The following is a 19,956-nucleotide window of genomic DNA, read 5'->3' on the forward strand; positions in this document are numbered from 1 at the left end:
ATCGCTGTCCTGTAGGACAAGACAGAATGCCTCTGTGGATTTCCGAGACTGCAACTCCTTTAACCGGCTGGTGGGTTGGAACTACTGACCTTGCAGCAAGCAGCCCAGCCCGTCATAAACTGCTCTATCACCGGGGCTCCTACCGTGACCCCATAGCAGTCCTTCATTTGTCCACTCAAGAACATTTTTAATAGGAGCCCAGAGTAGAGTTTCAGAGACAGTCAACTACTGGCATGGGGTTACTCCTGGTCATATCCTCACAGGACGTGTGGGACTTTGTGGTTTTGTACCCCGAATCGGTGGTCCTTGGTGTGGGCTTCACACCCTCGCCTCACTCCCTTCCGAGCAGAGGTTGTCCTGGAGAAGAGTGGACTGTCTCTGAGCAGCGCTGTTGGTGTCTGCATCCTTTTGGGTCCCACCAACAGAGCTGGTCTCTGCCAGGGCCTCGGTACCAGGTGATTAGGTGGGGCTTAGGTGGGGCTCGTCCAGACAGAATCCTCTTTCTTAGGAAAGAGAACTCCTTTGGTTCCTGGGCAGAGCACACACCTGTTCGGTGCAGGTAAGAACTGGACAGAGGGGCGTCTCCCCTAAGGCTTCGCAGGGTGCACTTCGTCGCCACAAAGAAACGTGGGGTGCGGGGAGGAGGGGAGATCAAGGCCAGAGCCCACATCCCCAGGCCGGGCGCGCTGCCCCGCCCCCCAGGGGCGCTCACTCCCGCAGCGGCAGTGGCCTGCAGCTCCGCGTCTGAGCGGCGGCGGCGGCGCGCTGCGGTGGAGTGGGTGGCGCAGGCAGGCAGGGGTGGTATATCCAGTCTGACAGAGGGCGGGCCTCGCCAGTGCCAGGAGAGGGACGAGCCAGGGTGGAGGCTTCCAGGAACAGCTGCCCGACCACTCATTCTATGGCCATAGGGAGCCGCTGCTGAGCGCCACAAGAGCCCGACGCGCCAGCCCGCCCGCCCGCCCGCCGCGCCCGCCGCCCCGCACCTCTGCGCCGCTCCGCTCCGCCAGGCCTGGCCCGCACGCCTCCCGCCACCATGAACCACGCGCCGCTCAAGACTGCCTTGGCGTACGAATGCTTCCAGGACCAGGACAACTCCACACTGGCTTTGCCGTCGGACCAGAAGATGAAGACGGGCACGTCGGGCAGACAGCGCGTGCAGGAGCAGGTGATGATGACCGTCAAGCGGCAGAAGCCCAAGTCGTCGCAATCGTCCACCTTGAGCTACTCCAACCGAGGTAAAGAAAGGCGGCGCGCCCGCCTGGCCCAGCGGAGCGCTCCACCCGCGCGCTGGGGCCAGAGGCGTGCGCACCGCTCCGCGCCCGGCTGCAGGTGGCCCAGGCGATGCCCGCCCAGCCGCAGAGCGCTCGCCCCGGCTCCTTCAGTCCCAGAGGAGCGCGGCCGGACCAGCCCCTCCGCTCCACCCCGGGTGGGTGGGTGGCTCTCCAGCTTGCCGGAGGATGGGGGGCGGGAGGGCGGTTCCTGCAACGATGGTCTTGGGGCCTGGACCACTTTCTTTCCTACGCCGCCCTCCCCCCAAATCTCCGGGGGAGGGAGGCGGCGGAGAAGGAAGAGGAGAAGAAAGAGAGGCCGGTGCCGCGATGGACAGTGCCTCTGGCGCCAGAGCGGGCTGAAGTTGCGCGCCTCCTCCCTCTCCCGCTCTGGGCTTCGCGGTCTAAAGCGCCCTCAGTCGGGCGGGATCCCAGGTTCGCTGGGGCCTCTTCGTGGCGGCGTGGAGTAGCGAGGGGTTGCCCGAGTGCGGACCCAAGCGAGGTCTTGTGGCACGAAGCAGTGACGAGCTGGTACAGGCTCTGGTGCGCGCTAAGGCACATCAGGGGCAACCTCGCCCGGGAGGGGGCCAGTCAGGTTGTCACGTCCTGATAGGGCATGCGCGCTCCCTGAGGGTGGGGGCTCCATTTCTTCCTGGGTGGCCGACACAGAAACCCCCTCCCCACCGATTCCCTTGCTCTACCCAGCTTAAAGCAGGAGTAGGGTCCTGGACAGAGAGTAGGAAATGGGGCTGGCAGGGATGGGAATCCCAGTGAGGCCAGGGGCACTTTCCCCATCTGGGTATGGGCCTCAGTCTCCTGGGTGGCACCCTCGTGGGCACCAAGAGCCCCAGACTAGGAGTGGCTGAGAGAAAGAGATGGGAACCGCCAACTAAAGCAGGGAGGCACAGAGCCCAGCAAGGGGATTTGTGGGGCAGCTTTTAGGCCAGGTACGTTGATACATTAGTGAGCCTTTTTTTTAACATTTATTTTTAAATTGTGTGTCATCATTTGACTGTTAGCATTCTATTACTTGTTTCTGCTGAATTGAGTAAAGTTCAGATAAGGCATCTGAGCCGACTACAGTGTGGTTGTTAGACGCCGGTGAGTCGATTTCAACTTCTTGGGGCGGTTCCGTGGGTGCCCAACAGTGCAGGTCAACCAGGTGTGTTCATTGAGCAATGCCCCGGGGAGAAATGATGGCACTGGAGTAGTGAGGAGGTGTGTGTGTGTGTGTGCTGTCTTTCCTGCCGCCTCGACACTCTCCCCAGATTTCCGCCCAAGGGGTCAGCTCCAGAACATTTGCCTCCTTCTCTTTCAAGCTGTGCCTTGGAAGCTGCTTACAAGCCGTTTTTGGAAGTCGGTTTGGCATAGTAAGTGCCCCATAGCTGGCCATAACCCAGCACACGGGTCAAGCCAACCTCCTCTCTTCCCTGAACAAGCCTGACCTGACCCCTCACTCCCATTCCATCCTCAGCCTGAGCCTCAGCCTTGCAGCTCCAGAAAAGGCTCAGCCTGGCTCAGAGGCCCTTCACATGCCCTTTCTTGGCCCCACCCATTGAGGTATTGACAAAGCCTCGGTCCTTATGGGGCGCTCTCTTTGGGGCCTTGGTGTTTGAGGATAACATCTCTCTACAACAGTGGTTCTCAACCTTGCTGATGCCTCACCCCGTTCATGGCCGGTGCCTACCTCTCTAGAAATGGCACTCTCCAGGGACTCCCCCTGCAAGTGTGCACCCTCTCCCTTCAGCTTCTGGGGAGGTGCCCAAAGGGAGCCAGGTTTCCAGCGGCATTCTAGCTGGGAGAGGTGGTTCGGCCACTTGGAGCTGGTGTTTCTGGTTTATCTGGCTTCGTTTCCATCTGATTCCCTAGTCCTCACTCCCCATCAGAACCGCCCAAGCGTCCGTCCCTTGTATGACTCCAAGGCTGCCTTTACCTAGCCAGCTCTCTCGCTCTCCTTCGTCTTGGGCCCCGTCCCTTCGAGCTCCTCCAGTTTTGGGCCCCTTCGAGCTCCTCCAGTTTTGGGCGCTGTGGAAAGACCATCCCTGGACAGACTCAAACTCTCCATTCAACTCCCCCACAGAGTTGAGAGCTGCTATCCCTGGGCTCTTTAATCCTTTTAGACTCCCTGAATCCCATTCATCTCTGGGAAAATACCTCCCACCCAACTAGAGAAGAAGCCCTGTCCTAAAGATGACCAGGTACAGCCCCTTGGCTGCCTGGCAGGGTGTCTGCTGCTCCTGTCCCCTGTAAAGCAAGGGCTATCCCCAGCCCTGGGAGAGAGAGCCCATCTATTCCTGAGTCCTCCTTGCCAGAGCTGTTGTCTTCTGAACCAGCGCAGGACAGTGAGGCAGCCCTAAGTATTAATGTTCTGAGGGCATCAGGGTGTCTGGCTGGGGGCTTTTCTCCCCAGGGAAAGTCAGGCTGTGTGTGAGGCAGAGAGGAAGGTGAGGGAGGCTTGGATGCTCAGCAGAGACCCTTGAGGGAAGCTGACCTCCCTGAGGCTGAACAAGCCCCTCCCAAGGCTGCTGATGGGGTTTGTGCCTTGGCACACCACTTATCCAGCCCCTAAGGGAAGCCTTCTCCAAAATCCCTCCAAAAGGTTAACTGCAGACCTCATCTAATCCAATCCCAAATTCCCTCCACCGCCATTTGCGGGAGCACACACCTAACACACAGTTCAACGCGATAAGCTCCCTTGGTCGGGTTACTTCACAGTCTAGGGGAACCCAAACACACCAGGAGCTCCCTGCCAGCTCAGACGACCCAGAGGCCACCAACCTCCTTTTATTCTCAGGAGCATTTCCCACTTAAACTGACCAAGCCTCTGCTCCTCTGGCCAGAGACCAGAGTTGGAGAGCTAACCGTGGGCTGAGGGAGGCACCTGCCTCCCCTTCCATGGTTCCTGGAGCCCATATGTGGCCAGGCTGGGCACAGCCTCCCCTCTGTGGCACTCAGGCGTCCTCCCTCCCACCTTGGCTGGCTCCTGGGTGCCTGTGTTTGGCTGTGCTACCAGACTGAAAACTCTGCTCTCCCTCAGCCCTTGAAGGTTGTCCTGAGCGCAGGTCCCTGCTGTTTGCTTTCTCTGGACGGAGCACTGAGGAGGAGGAGATTGTTCGGTGTGTCTGTGTTTGTGCTTTCCTTTTGTGCCAGCACCACAGCATACTAATTAGGCTCCAAATGGACCAATTCTGGTTTCTTTACAATGTATCTTGGCTGGAAGCTGGGGGCTTTAGGCAAAATACCCGTTGGCCTGTTCCAACACATGCAAAAATGCTGACTCTCCAGCGTATTTCAGAGCAAATGCTGTGTTCCCTGGATCCGACTCCCGCTGCTCAGCTCGTTGGTGGAGATGGAAAAGAAGATAACAATAGACATTCCTCTTCCCCACACACCCCAAATTGTAAATATCAATAAGCCAATTGTTCTTGGTTTGAACACTCAGGGCTGGACTCCTGCACAGGAGGTGTGTGTGTGGGGGGGGGGGGGAAGCCTAGAAGGTGTGTGGTGTTTGAATAAAATCACATGGAAGCTTGCTAGGTATCCTGCTGTGAAATTCATCCCTGGTATAAGACACACACACACACACACACACACACACACACACACACACACCACCTGAAGCTTGGGCTGTGGCAGGAGCCCAGGCTGGGCCTGCCACAGCCGGCGTGTGACCTGGAGCAGGTCTCTGCCTTTCCCAGGGTCTCTGCAGGGATGTTGAGTTAAATCGTCCTGGAAATGGTTAACCCGACGTGAGAATAGAGTCTGTAAGTCGCTGTCTCTTCAAACCATTTGTCCAAACCTGCAGTTACAGGACTGACTGGCAAAAGCCTCCTCCCCTCAAGACAGATCGCTCTAGCTTTTCTCTCTTGGCAACTTTCTAGCCAAACCCAAACCAAACCTTCTGATTTGCTGTCTGAAAACTTGGCTGCGCATGAGAATTACCTGGGGTTTTTACAAAATGCTAATGCCTGAGTCCCGCCCCTAGAGGCTCTGATTTAATTCATACAGGCTGGAGGACTATCTGGGCATCAGGACTACTATTTAGCAAAGTTCTAGAAGTATACTGTTCTAGCCCCCATCCCACACTCATACATAGTCTAACTTGGAGAGTACCTCTACAAACTGACATGCGCTGTCTCGCTCTCTGTATGTCACACACACACACACACACACACAGACAGTAGTTGGCAGTGACTGTTTTTAACCCTGGACCCCTGGTCATATGACTGTTTCATTCAGGCCCACAGTGACCCACTCCTACCCAATCCTTAGGTTGACCGGTGGCCACAAGCAGATCACCAGGAAGGAGTAGGATTTGGGCAGAGCTGGACTTAAACACGTCCCAGCAGAGCTGGTGGCAGAAGGAGCGGGTTCTGGTGAGGAAGAGGAGAGAGCGACATTCCTGTTCTGTACCTGTGCCCAGGGGCCGGGCGAGAACCACATCAACGTGCCCGCTGAGGCTGTATTGAACTCCCTGCCCTTCCAAGCTCAGGAAAGCTTCAGAATCAGGGTGGTGTGTCCACAGTGTCCCCAGCAGGTGAGGGCAGTGAGAATGGGAGGGATGTCTGTCATTCTCTTTCCCTGAGGCGCCTGATCCATCCCACAGACAGAATTTCTGCCCAGTTTTGGAAAGCTCAGGAGGAGTTTGTCTCCGAAGCATCTTCCCTCGCTGCTCTTCTTGATATCTCATTTAAATGCCTCCAGCTATAGGCCTAGCCTTCCTGGGTACGTGAGTGGGAGAGGTTTCGCAGCAGGTGAAGGAGAAGGCGTTTCAAAGCAGAAAGACCCTCAGCTTCCACGCTGAGGTACAGGTGGGAGCTATTCAATTGCAGAAGGAGCGAGAAGTGAGACCGCCTTACGGAGGGTGCATTCGGCAACATTCAGAGCAACGTGCAGTGCAAACGATCCTTCAGACTAGCCCCAGGGAGGGATTTGTGAGGGCAGGAGGTGGGGGCCACTTCAGATGACCTTTGTCCCTGTGGACAGTCCACTGACCAGGTGGGCACTGTCCTGAGCACTTTCCCAGTGATGTGAGGAGTAAGTTAAGGATCTCGGGGAAGCAGAGAACCCTTTGCTGCAGGGAGTTCCCAATCCCACTGGGAAGACCCAGGCCCTACTCTCTGAAAGAAAGGTACATGAGCCTATAAGGGGTTTCAAGAAGTTTAAGGGGAAATGGAATTAAAAGATAATGGAGTTTTTCCATACACTTTTGCAGGCCTCTCGCACACACACACACACACACACACACACACACACACACAGAAAGGGAGAGAGAAGACATACACATCACCCTGTGAGCAGCCAGAGTGCCCGCCCCGTGTAACCACAGTACTTGGGCAGAGTGCTGACAGTGGTGATTCTGCTGGAGGGCTTGGGTGGGGCCCGCGCCGGGAGAAGCTGGTTTTTGTGTAAGGTTTGAATGTAGAGAGAGGGCTTGGCTGGGAAGAAGAGAAGGAATGTTTCAGGTGCGGTGGGTGTGACCTGTTTGGGAGCTTGGAGGTGGGAGAGGGTGAGTCACCCTGGCCAGGGTTTGCCCGTCCCCGTCGGAGGGAGGGCTCCACACAGCACAACGCAGGAGCTGCCTCCACCTGCGCAGCCGTGGTTGGCGAGGAGGCTTGCCACAGAGTCTGGGATACCCAAGGGAGCAGTGGGGCACTTCCTGAGACACGCTCCCGGGTCTGGTTTGGGGGCATGAGACATGGGCATCAAGTGGGACATGCTGTGCGGACAGAGTGACCAGTTCCGCTGGCATAGAAGGAAAGCCCTAGACTCTCTTAGACATCTGGCCTTTGACCTGGGGGTTCAGAGGGAGAGCAAGCCCACCCCACCCCCTTAGGAGGATGCACACATTGACTGCCCTGGATTGAAGCCACTGTCTCTTTATGCACAGTGTAGGGGCTGTCTGGGAAGGACAGTGCTGAGGCAGATACTTGAGTGGGAGGGTGGGGTGACTCTGCGGTGTCATCTGGGGACTACAGTTCCCCTGCCCCCCCACCCCCGACCCTGACATCGCCTTTTGGGCCGAGAAGCCTCCTCACAGCAGTGGCCTTGGACCGTTCTGGAGCTGCTCGCTCTTCCCTGGTTCGGGGGTGGGGTGTGGAAACTGGTGGCATTGAATTCAGATCCCCTTCTGTAAGTAATTCAGGGGGGAACTCAGCCTCTCTCCAAGCATCCACGAACCTTTACCATAGGATGGACAGCAGACAGGAGCTGACCAGCACAAAGGGCCAGCTCAGGCTAGTTCAGCCCAGTCTCAGCCTGAGAACGGAACACTGTGCCCCAGATCCCAAGAGAGGATGCCCCAAGCACCTGGCACTTACCCTGCCCCAGAAGGAGAGGACTAGCCACGGTGGGGGGTGGGGGTGGACCAAGGAGGCATCCTCGAAAAAGTATATTCTAGAGAGGTCACAGGGCCAATGGCAACGGTGGGAGCCTTCAGACATATCCCAGTCACGCTCATCGAGAAGCGCCATTTTCTTGCCTTTGAACTTGATTTCCAGAGGTGTTACCTACCAGCCAGACACCCCAGGGTAGGGAGAGGGGAATGTGGGGCAGTGTTGTGAATGAGGGATTGTTTTCGAACTCCCCTGCTCCCCTTGACTGCACGGCACCAGCACGGTGTGACCACAGGTATGTCCTGTCCTTGGATCCCTCCCACCAGCACCAGGTGCAGCGTCCCATCTGCCAGAGGAACTGTGCTGGCTGGTGTGAGGCGGCCTCACAGGGCAGATTGAGGAGCTGTGGGACTGCCTGACCGCCCCTCCCCCCACACACAGATGGAGCTTAGCAATGGCCTCCCATGGCTTGCCTGGAAGAGCCCAGAAGCCTTGCCCCACCCCCAGGGAAATAGGAACTGACTTTTAGAATGCTAAGCATTATCAAGGTCACCTTGTCCACCCTACCTTCATGGGAAGATAGTCCATCACCAGCACAGGAAGATGAGGGGATGGGAGGGAGGAGGGAAAGGAGTTGCTTCAGTTGGCTGACCGCCAGGGAGGCGTGGGGGGGTCGCGGGGGTGCACAGCAGACAGATTCCCTCTCAGAAGGGGTGAGGCCGGGGGTGGGGGTGGGTGCTTCTCCCAGCAGGAGGCCTCCCCTGGGTTGTATGGAGCTCTTTGTCTGTCACCACCCCCGATTTTCCATCCAGAATCTTCTGGCTGACCCATGCGTTCCCTTTGGTGAGAACCATCTGCTCACTGAGTGAGAAGCAAGCAAGCTTGGGCCTGCCAAGTGCTGGGGAGATGGTTGACGCGGGCAAGATGGCAGTGGGGAGCGTGGAGCTGGCTGCCAGTAGCCCAGGGCCCTGATGGGGCTTCCCCTGAGAGCTGGTTCTGGGGGGTCCTGGCCTGAGATTGCCTCCTGTCCTCTCCTGGGGAGGGGAGCCTCTCCAGAGGGGCAGCCTTTGAAGCTGGGAGTGTCATAGACATCCTCACTCCACAGGAGCTTGGAGTAGAAGTCAGGGGCTCAGGGGCCACATGGGCAGTATCGGGCTGTCCCCTCAAACAAAGTCCCTCCTGGAGCTTTGAGAGCGGCCCAGCCGGGGCAGAGGGTTTTCCTCCCCCAGGGATCAGGGCCATCAGCCCTCTGATGACCCCAAGAGAGGCAGCAAACAGACCATGGGGAAGTCTTTGAAGTGGGTCCTTCTTCCCAGTGAGCAGAGCCCCGAGCTCTGGAGAAGGGAAGTCACGCTCTCCGGGTGAGGTCCGACACGGGCCATCATAGGCACATCACCGTGGGACATTGAAGCTTCATGTGAGGCCGGCTCCCCTCTTTACAGAAGTGGAAGCTGAGGCCCAGAGAGGTGCCAGTCAGGACCATCTTCAACCTCTTTGCTCTCCCAGGGGCAAGTTCTTGCTGCTACTGCTTAGGAGCTGCCGCAAGGCTCAGTTAGTGCCCCCTGGTGGGAGGGTCAGGGGCAGTACTCTGCCTTGTAAGGGATGGGAAGACGAGGAGGCCCCAACAGGAATGTCTGCCTCATTGCAAAGCTCCCCTTTTGCTCTTCCTGAGAGTCCCTGCAGACTCCATTCAGATGCTGCCGGCTGGTGCTGAGCTGCTAAACCCAAGGTCGGTGAGCGATTCAGCAGAGGCATGAAGAGACCATGTGCTCCTGTAATGATCTACAGCCTCGGGACTCTGTACGGGCTTGTCATGGACGGAACCAGCTCCCTGGCAGTGGGTCCGGAGAAGATAGAACCTGGCAGGTGGAAGGAGGGACTGACGTAGCCGGCCGAGATCACCATCAGCCCCTCTTCTTCCTAGATGAAGTCTCCCATCACTTAAGAGACTTCTACTGATCAAGACCCAAATAGCTAGCCCACTGTTGGCTAACCGAAAGGTTGGCAGGTCAAGCCTACCCAGAGGAAAAAAATCCACCTCTGAAAACTCAGCTGTCGGAAACCCCATGGAACACATGCCAATGTAATGCACACGGCTTCAGAGAATGGAAACTACAACAGAAACCAAACCAAGGAGTGTGTGTGGGTTCCAGCCAAGTGCACGTGTCTCCAAGAAGAGGCGCTTGGTACACAGCTGGTGGCTTCGAACTGCTGAGTTTGTGGCCTGCAGCCCAATGCATAAACCACTGCGCCACCCGGCTCCCATCAGAACTTATGTCATTCTCAGAGGCCATCATTTAACCAGAGGGCCTGGTGAGGGGCAGGCCTTGCTCAGGTGTCCAAATCACAGAGAGCTGCCCTGCCCACTGAGGAGTCTGTGGCACCGCTGAGGGACAGGGACACCAGGCAGGATGTGACTTGCAGTACAGCCAGTAGGAGAGTATGTGTGTGGAGGGAGAAGAGATTGCCTTGGGCAGGACCGCTCAGAAAAGGCTTCCTGGAGGGGTGAGGTCTGGAGCTTGGCTTGGAAAGATGGGTGAGATTATACGGCTGTGGCCAGGGAGGGAGGCAGGTCGCACAGGGACAGCGCGAGTGGAGTCCTGGAGGTCCTGGAGACCCTGCAAGGGCAGAGAGCAGGCCAGCCTGCCTGGAGATGGGGCGGTCCATTCTCCCCCAGTGAAGAAGACACCCAGTGAAGGAGAAAGGGGGATGGCCCCACCAGAAGCCCCAAATGCAACTCTGCTTTCTGTAATTCAAGGCCCCTTTGCTGCTAATAACCCTAATGACACTCTGTCCTCCCTTGGAGCCTGTCATTTGTGGGTCTGCAAACACTGCAAACATTAATTAATCCTCACGGAGGCTCTTTGAGGTTGGTCACTGCTCCCCCTTTTGCCAGCCAGAGCATCTGGGAGACGGAGGAGGGGGTGGAAAGTTATCTGGTCGCTCGTGGGGGCCGGGCTGAGTCCTTCCTGCCCGACGACGCAGGCTGGGACCAGCCAGTCACCCTGCTCAGGGCACCTGGGATGTTGAGCTCCTGCTTGGCTTTCCCGGCTGGGAAGCTTCTGTTTGTGGAGCGCGGAGTTGTGATTCCTTGGAATGGAAGAGTGGTGCTTGAAGGCCCTCAGAGCCAGCTCCCTGCTGGTGGGTGTCGACCGGACTAGACTGCCAAGGCAGCCATCAGGGCCCGGGAAGGGATGGCCCCGACTCTCAGAGTTGTCTCTGGAGCAGTCTCCAGCGCCGGACTGGCTGTGGAGGAGGTGGCAATTGGCTGGAGGTGCTTCCTGAAGACATCCTCTCCAGGAGCACAGATGGGTCTCCTCCGTGGGGATGCAGAGGTGACCCCTGGGCAGGAAGGGTGGTGAAGAGCATGCCCATTGCCCTCCTAACCCCCTTCCTTTGCCCACCAGGTTCTATGTACGATGGCCTGTCTGACAATTACAACTACGGGACCACCAACAGGAGCACCTACTACTCCAAGTTCCAAGCAGGAAATGGCTCCTGGGGATATCCGGTAAGGACCCCTTCCCTTGAAAAGACTTGAACTACCCGTGGGAGGGATGAGCGTGGAGCTCCTGGGTCCTAAGGAGAGTGCCGGAGGTGGGAAGGGGCTGCTCTGGCCTGCGAAGCAGGGGGTCACCAATTCTGGTAAGGCCGGTGACTCAACTGTTGGTTCATCGGTGACTCTTATTACAACCTTGCATTAGGGGTGGTTGGATCTTTCTGAATGTCTCCAAGGAAAGCGTTTTAGAAAAAGGAACAGGGAAAAACTTCAAGGGCACGCGTTTTTAAAATTCTTTCTCCAACGTGTCTTACTTGATCACAGATAAAAGAAAAGCTTGACATGTTGATATCTTATTTGTAGACCGGCTGAGATGTTTCTAGGGGATTCCTGAAGGTGGGCCCTCTGTACTATGTACTAGTTCAGTGGTTCTCAACCTTCCTCATTGCTGTGACCCTTTCAGACAGTCCCTCTTGTGGTGGCGACCCCCCAACCATAAAATTGTTTTCATTGCTACTTCACTGTCATTTTGCTACTGTTATGAATCGGGCGACCCCTGTGAAAGGGTTGTTTGACCCCCAAAGTGGTCGAGACCCACAGGTTGAGAACTGCTGTGCTAGAGGGTCCTCTGAGACCAAGAAAGCAAGCCCACTTCAGTGCCTCCTGCCAGCTGGAGCGGAACTTGCAAGAGTCTGAGAGTCAAGCAGACCTGGGTTCAGATTCGGGCTCGTGGGCAAGGTGACTGCAACACTGGGTGCCCGGTTTTGCGACTAGTGAAGTAGATATTACAAAGTCGACCTGTTGGGGTTCCTTCTGGATCACACGAGATGACGCGCATAGAAAAAGCCCGGTGCATAGCAGTCCCGATGTAAATGGATAGAGATGACTAGATCCTGCTATTACTATCTTTTGATGTTATCTCAGCCTGTTCCCTCAACCTATCCACCTGCTGGTTGAACAAGTATTTGCCGAGCCCTAATTCTGGGCCAAGCATTGTGCTCGGTGCTCTTTACGCAGCCTGAGAAGCCAGGGCAGTTGGGTTTTCTCCTGTGAAGCAAGGCTGTGAGGCTTGATGGTATGAGGAGTTTCTCACCATCCCCAGTTCTAAGACTTCCTCTTCCCTGATGCCCATTAGCTCCTGGGGGTCCCTTTGAGAGACCTGTAAGACATGGTGCGGATAAGGATCAGGACAACGACCGCCTCTGCACGGGGAAGTTGGGCACAGCTCCTTTCCGTGACATGTGCTTTGAGCCAGCGTTGCTCATCAATGTCACCCTGATTGTTAAAGCATCCGGGGCCCCGGGCAGAAGAGGATAGATGGTTTATGGGTCAGGTGCCCTTGTGTCATTAGCTTGACTCCTTCCTTCCCGAGGTCTTGTTGGGGCTCATTTGGGAGGTTCCATCTGGCTTACTTGTTATTGGTAGAAGACTAAAGGGAAGGAGTTAACTAGGTTTGCTGCAAATGGACCTCCCTCCTTCTCTCCCCTCCCCCCCTGCCCCTTCATGTCATGCCAGTGGCTAACCTCAATGCCGCATAAATACAATGCATGGAGCCATTAAGTTGGCTGATCAGACACAGCTGGGAATAAAGGGCTTTGACACACAAGGTGGCAACCTCATGGACTCAGGAGGTCACGTAGTGATGCAATGTTCAGACGCAAGGAAGACAGGCCCCGGCTGTCGGAACACATGGCCGAAAACACCAAAGTTGGGCGCCTCTCCAGGAGTTATCAGACTGAGTCAGGGGTTGGAAGGCTTGAGTTCTAGGCCCGGTTCCCTGTGACTTTACCCAAAAAACCTCTTCACCTCTCTGGGCTTCAGTTTTCTCCATGCAAAATGGAAACAATGATGCGGGCCATGCCTTCAATGCTACCGGGTTCACACGTGTCCTGTTGACCGTGCCCTGTGATCACGGGGGCGCCGTGTGGCTCTTGCCCATGAAGTGCATGACCAGGAGCTATCAGGGGACTCTGGGGAAAGACGCATTCTGCTCCTGGTTGATGAACTCAATCCTCAGCTATCTCATCAGTCTATAATGCTCCCAACCTGCCCCCCACCCCACGCCTAATCTTTCCGGTGCCCAGTTTCTGACAACCAGTGAAAATCCCTTTCCTCCCCCCGTCCCCCCCCCAACCTCGACCCAGCCCTCCTCCCTGGCGGGACTTCAGACATGACTCACGGCAAGGTAGCTGCCGAGGCACGTCCTGTCTCCTCTCAGTTCAGGAGAGGCGATGGGAACAGGGAGGAGTGGAGCACAGGGGGATTTGCAGGAGGGGGCCAGGGAGGGAGGAAATGGAATAATTGATCTTAGAGCCAGACATGTAGTCAACTGTGGACTGGGCAAACCCAAACAGGGTCCAGACTCAGGGAGCATGGGAGCCACAGAAGCATCAGGGACCTGCAGAGGGGGGTGAGATAATGCTTCGCCTCTGGGATTTCCCATGGGTGGTACAATTGGCACAGCACCCCTGTATTTCTTCCCCTCTGGCTAAGCCAACATGGTGGCAGAGGGCAGGGAGCGTGAGGGGAAGGAGGGTGTGACCCGTCGGCGCAAGCATCATCGGCACACGCATCGTCAGCAGGTTCCCAGGAACTGCTTCCCCCGTGAAGGGCCACGTTCTGTTGAGAGTGTATGTTCTCTCGGTGTCTTGAGCAATCCCTTGGGTGGGTGTGGCCCCGAGCTGAGTAGCTGGGTGCTGTGGACACCCAAAGGAGTACCCTCTATCCCTGTCCTCCATGAATTCCTGACCAAGCTGGGGAAGCACCGAGGTCAGCCGAGGAGTGGAAGGCAGACCTTCATGGCTGTGCGAGAGGATTGCACCAACGCGGCCGTTGGCTCAAAGCTTTGCAAGAGCCTCGAATACCTTTCAATGGATCCCAGTCAGTGTCACGAGAGGAGCCGTGGCTTCATTGTTGTGACTCTCCTTTGACCATAAATGGCCTTACGCTCTCCTCAGACTTCACTTTGGTTCCAAATATCAAACTCACTCTCAGGTGATGTGGATGTATCGCTGTGAAGGATAGATTCTATTTGAATATGGAATGGATCGGCAGGCGAGTCCAAAAGCATGGTTTTTAAATGTTTAAAAAGCAGTCGTGTGGTTCGAGGCTTGTACTTCGGATACCAGGAGTCAAATGTCCCTCCAAAGTTCTTAAAACGCAAAACAAAAACATATATTTAGAGGTGATGGTCACGTAGATGACAGATTAGGAAAATTGAATCTAAAGAGTTAATCTTATCATTAAAAACCAGAACAGAACTTTCAACAAAATCAGTCTTACAAAAAAAACCAAACAAACAGAGAGGCTTTAAGAAAAAGACTATTGATTCAAAGAAGATCCTCTTTCGACCAGCCACTCCTGCTTCCTCTTCCTTGGGAGACCTGCACCCTTGGGTGGCAGCATGGGGGGGCCGGAGCCCTAAGAGAATGGAGCCATGAGAGGTGGGGCAGTCTTCAACCCCTCGGCCCATTTCCACAAACAAACTCATCTGTGTTGCTCCTGCTCTGAGCACTAATGTTGTGCAATATGATAGCCCCCAAAGGACAATTCACAGTGGAAGAAACTCAGGCCCAAAGATCGGCGGCTCATCAGAGCTCAGCTGGTTGATGGCCCACTGGACTAGAACCTTGGCCTCCTAATTCCTAACCCAATGTGTTTTGTTCTCATTACTCCAGTAGGTGTGCCTAGGTCACTGCATCTTCTGCAGGCTCGACAGGTTAACACTGCATCTGTGGAAATGACCCTTGTCTTTGAACCCACTAACTTTCCCTCGCCTTCTGCCCTTCTCCCTCACCGGCAGGCCTACTCCCTCTTTGGGGAAATCAGCCCTGCTCCTAAGAGATGGAAGGGAAGACTCATTTTTTCCTTCCTAGACTCAACCTGAGTTCCTCCAGCTGTAAGCCTTTCTGGGGATCCAGGTAGGCTTAGCAGATAAAATACATTTAAATTTGGCGTGTTTTCAGCATACTGAAACTAAAAATGATGTGTCGTTTATCTGAAATTCAAATTGGACGGGGTGACCTGCATTTTTGTTCGATAAATCTGGCCACCCAAGGTCAGAGTATCTACCTATTCATTCCCTAGAATGAAAACAAGACCCCTCAGGCTAGAGGCTCTGCAGAATTACTGCAGGCGGCCCCATCTCTGGTGGAAACAGGGAGGCATGTTGACCTCACTTAGGGAGCTTTGCAATGGGCCCTGAGCACCTTTCTGTTGGTCACCTAAAGACCAGGAAGAGGAGATAGAGAGCAGGACTTGGGGGAAGGCACAGCGCTTTGATTCCAAAGCTGAAAGTAGGATTTTCTTACCTGGATTTGTCCTAAACCAATGGTTCTCAACCTTCCTAATGCGGCAACCCTTGAAGACAGTTCCTCATGTGGTGGAGACTCCTCCCCCACCCCCAACCATAAAATTATTGTCGTTGATACTTCATCTCTGTCATTTTGCTACTGTTATGAATCAGGCGACCCCTATGAAAGGGTCACTCACCCCCCCCCCCAAAGGGGTCACGGCCCACAGGTTGAGAACGGCTGTCCTAAAGAAGCTGAACTGAACGGCAGGTTCAATTTCCTGGGAATGTTCCATATCGCATGGCTGTCTGCTCTCCTGAAGGTGAGAATCCCCCAAGAGGATTCTGCTTCTGTCTTGGTTTGTCTTGTTATGGGCTCCATATGTGGACTTTGCACCAGGCCATCTTTCTCCTGCCCCCTCAGTTGCCCTTAGAGAGCTGCTAAGCCTGTAATTGATCGTTCCATTACAGTGTCTCATGGAGAGCTTGCGGGGGACATTGAGGAGGAGCACCTTTTACACATGAGAAGACCAGGCTGCTTCCAGTCCCCTTAGGGGTTGGGCAATCCAAGCAGAGTGCCCTGCGGGTGGGTGGCTCAGCCTTGGGCGCCATGAGCCACACTGATGGAACATCCGCACTGAGCATCCACAGCTTCTGGGCCAGGCACTGCCAGGAGGTGCCAGAGAGAGACAGCAGAAAGAGACCATCTTCATGACTCCACGGGTATCAGGGGCACTTCCCAGAGAGCCAGGGGTGACAGACCAAGCCCTGAACTTTGGCCAGGAACCTCAGGTCCAAATCCCAGATCTGTGTCTTGATTAGTGATGTTTCCCCATCTCTGAACTGGGTGGCTGCTGCCTGCCTGAGTGGCAGTGGGGAGCAAGCAGGAGAGTCCAGGATTTGACCGGCAATGGGAAGGCCGGACCATAGCTTCCACCTCTCGATTCTCCATGGTCTTCACACTCATGACGGAGACAGGTGGACTGTGTGTGTCCTAGCCACGGATATGCACAGGGGCTCACTTTTCCCCTCCCTGTGTGGCAGTCGCCCTGGGCCAGGGCAGCTCCTCTGGCTGAGACCTGGGCTGCAGGCGCGCAGAGCATGGCGGTGGCACCTCCCTTTCCACCAGAGCCCCTCCAACAAAGTACTAGTCAATTCTCCTTCTGACTGGGTGGCAAGTCGGGTGGCTCTAGTTTCCTTTAGCTTTACAGAGTGGGCATTGGAGGCCTGGCAAAGAGGTCTGCCTGGTCACCACCTGGACTTAGAGCCCAGCTCCTCTCCCTCGGCCCAGTTTCGTTCCAGGTGCACAAACCATTGGCAATGCCTGCAAGGCACCTGCCTTTTCAGGAAACGCTTGGGCGAGGGAAAGATAGAGTGGACACAGGCCCCTCAACCCAAGCTGCTGCAGGTTCTGCTCTGAGAGGGAGTATCCGGGGTGTTTGCCAAATCAGTGTCCCTGCTGCCAGCCTCTGACTCACTCCCCCACCCAGCCCTGGGAGATAGGAGGGTCCTGCAGTGCCACGGACTCTTAGACAACATGAAGAGGCAAGGATCCTGCTTGCTGAGGAGTAGAATGTGCCTCCTGGAGGAGAATGGAGGTGCATGAGCCGAGCAAAAGCCAGCTCAGGAGAACACGCCCTTGATCCCCATGGCCCACACCCCACTGGGCCTTGGAGCAGAGCAGCCTGTTGTCTCAGACACATGGCTGCTGCTGGGGCTGCATCTCAACTTCACAGAAGACCAACTCCACAGGCAAACCAGCTAGGCACCGAAGGGTTCCCTGGGGGAAGCCTGCCTTCGCAAGCTGCCGGCCATCAGCATGGCTCTGCATTTGTTGCCTGTCGCCTCTCAGCAGGGGAGCAGACTCAAAGCAGCTGCCTTCTAGTGCATGCCTTCCCTTGCTTGGCCCATTGCAGCCCCTCCACGCACCCTGGGGCCCTGTCTCCTGCCTGAGGCTAGAGTAGATCAGAGGCCTTTCCTAGTTCAGAGAAGGTAGCGGAAGGTAGGAGCCCTGGCCTGGGAGGGAGGATTTTACAACTCTGCCCGGATGAGCCTTGTAGGACCTCTCCCTGCTGGGCATTGGGCTTGTCATCAGCAAGGCCAACCGGTGACATGGTGACTCGGAGGGTCTCCTCCCTGCTCTGACCTCCTGGATTCTAGGCATGGAAATGAGAAGTCAGAGAAATGCCCCCTCCCACGTCAGCGCCTCAGGCTTGCCAAGCAGGAGAGTGAGGTTCCGGAAATAAAACCCTCTAGGGGTGAGCGTGACATCCAGCCGAGGGAACCAGGGACGCATGCTCATGTCCAGGGAGAGCTAAGCAGGAGCGGGTCGGAAAGGAGGCAGAGGGGAGACTGGGGAACAGATGAGAAGTAGTCCCAGGCCTGAGGCTGTGGTTTGACAGGAACCTGTGCTTCCTGTTCACAAAGAGCCTCATTCAGTTTCCTGTGGCAGGTCCAGGGGTCCTGAGAGACCCCTGGGCCTCTGCAGCCAGTTCCCAGGAGGCCAGAGCCCAGAACACCTCTCTGAGCTGAGGGAGCACCCTGGGCCTTTCTGCCGACCCAGAAGAAGCCAGGGACTCCTAGGTATTGCCCTGGTCATGCAGATTCTCAGGAGGCCAAGTTCACTGTGGCCCATGGACACAGTGTGGCGACTGGACAGTTGGTGGCACCAGGCACATCAGGCTTTGCCAGTCCAGTACACAGTCACCAGTGGGACCTCTCTCTGGGGTCCACAGGGTGGAATTCCCCTCTCCAGAGATGCTAGGTTGTGCCGTCGGCTGGCGTCATTCTTCGCCCGTCTCCACTGAGCACACTGGTCTCATTACTGTAGATGCTGCAGTGGGGAAGGGAAGGCTTGGCCAGGCACGGGCTCAGCTTCTTCCATCCCGATGTCCTTCTGCGAGCGGGTAATGCCCACATCACGTCACACATGTAGGAGCCGTGGTTGCCTCGTGGTTACGTGTCGGCAGTTCAAAATCATCAGCTGCTCCGTGGGAGAAAGACGAGACTTTTCACTCCTGTAAAGAGGTGCCCTCTCAGAAGCCCAGCAGGGCAGTTCTGCCCTGTCCTGTAGGGTCACTGAGGGCTGGACTGGACTTGACGCAAGTGAGTTTTCGCACATGTATCCAAAATACAGCCGCTGGAAGTTTAGAGAGAAGGTGTCAAGGAAGTGGGTAGTGGGTTCTGAGTTGGGCTGCAGACCACAAGGTCAGCAGTTCAAATCCACCAGCCTTTCCACGTGAGAAAGATGGGCTTTCTACTCCCTGAAAGAATTCTAGTCTCTGGAAATTCCTCTAGGCCATTCTACTCTGTCCTTCTAGGGTCACCATGAGTCAGTATTGGCTCGATGGCAGTGAGTTCATTCTCATCCGGATGAACATCCTGGTCATGTGTGTGCGTGTGTGTGCTGCACATGTGCGTATGAGCATGGGTGACAAAAACAAATCTGCTCCACCAGTACATCTTTGAAAGCCTTGCACTCGAGTTGGCAGCAATGGGCAGATGAAATCAGAGCATGAGAGAGGAGGTCATTACATGCCGGGTTTGGTGGCACAAGAGAGTGCCAGCTTCTCCAGGCCTCGGTTTCCTCGTATTTAAATGAAGGGTTGGGACCAGGCGATCTTGGAAGCCCTGGTCCTGAAGCCCTGGAGGCTAGGGGACGGGCCCTTGGGTTCTGGATGAGCGAGCGGGCAGGCGGACGCTTGGGCGGCTGTCTTCAACGGGCTCTCCCAAGGGAAGGACTCCCATCTTCAGCCTAACGCTCACTAAGCCCTCGAATTAGTGCAGCGTGTGAACCCCACACAGAGTGCTCCTGTTGCCTTTGCTCCACTGGGCCCGGCCGTCACGGCAAGCGCCGCCTGTCAGCCAGGTACCGCCTGCCACTCTGCTGTAGGGACTTGCCCAGAACCTCCCAGGTGGATCTGGGAGAATGGAGCCAGAGCCATGCGCTTGGGGAGTGACAACAGAGTGGAGAGCGGGGAGGATCCCAGAAAGGCAGGGAGCATCGGGAGCTGGGATCTGCTCAATGTGCCACAGAGGACAGGAAGTGGGGGGCAGAAAGAAGGGCCATCCCAACAGAGTCCTGGGTGGGTCTTCAGGTAGCTCTGCCCTGGTTTGTCACTGAGTGACCTCAGCGAGACAAAGACTGCAGCCTTTCCCAGGTGGGTGGGAAGAGCCGCCCCCACCCTTGCCAGGGAGAGGCTGAGCATGGCGCCCCAGGGCCCCGGCGTGTCTCTGCAGAGACCTCCTGCCCCAGAGCAAGCTCAGCTGAAAAACACAATCAGCTCTGGTGGGAGAGAGGGCGGAGGAGGGGGCAGGTAGAGACTGTGGGAGAGAGGCTCCCAGAGAGAGGAGCAAATCTGCATCACCCCCTGGCCCCACACGGAGGGAGGACAAGAGCCTGGCCTGGGCGGAGACAGAGGTGTGGCAGGTGGCCGTTGCTCTGCAGCCGAGGGGGGTTGAAAAGTGGCTGTGACTTCCAGCAATTGCAGAGCCCAGAGGGGGGGTGGCTTTACAGGTCGCTTGGTAGTAGAGGACCCTGAAGCTCGGAAATGACTAGGCCAA

At 56.1% G+C, this 19,956-nt stretch overlaps 1 protein-coding gene across 1 annotated transcript in view; it reads left to right on the forward strand.

Moving 5' to 3' along the window:
* Positions 1-1,033: 1,033 nt before the first annotated feature.
* Positions 1,034-19,956, forward strand: part of PKP1 (plakophilin 1) — a 42,608-nt gene continuing 23,685 nt past the window's right edge. Inside the window, exons 1-2 of the mRNA XM_075540528.1 lie at positions 1,034-1,235; positions 11,011-11,114. Coding sequence (XP_075396643.1) covers positions 1,034-1,235; positions 11,011-11,114 — 306 coding nt within the window. The remainder of the gene's footprint in view (positions 1,236-11,010; positions 11,115-19,956) is intronic.

Source organism: Tenrec ecaudatus, chromosome 1 (assembly GCF_050624435.1).
Source record: "Tenrec ecaudatus isolate mTenEca1 chromosome 1, mTenEca1.hap1, whole genome shotgun sequence".
Taxonomy (NCBI): domain Eukaryota; kingdom Metazoa; phylum Chordata; class Mammalia; order Afrosoricida; family Tenrecidae; genus Tenrec; species Tenrec ecaudatus.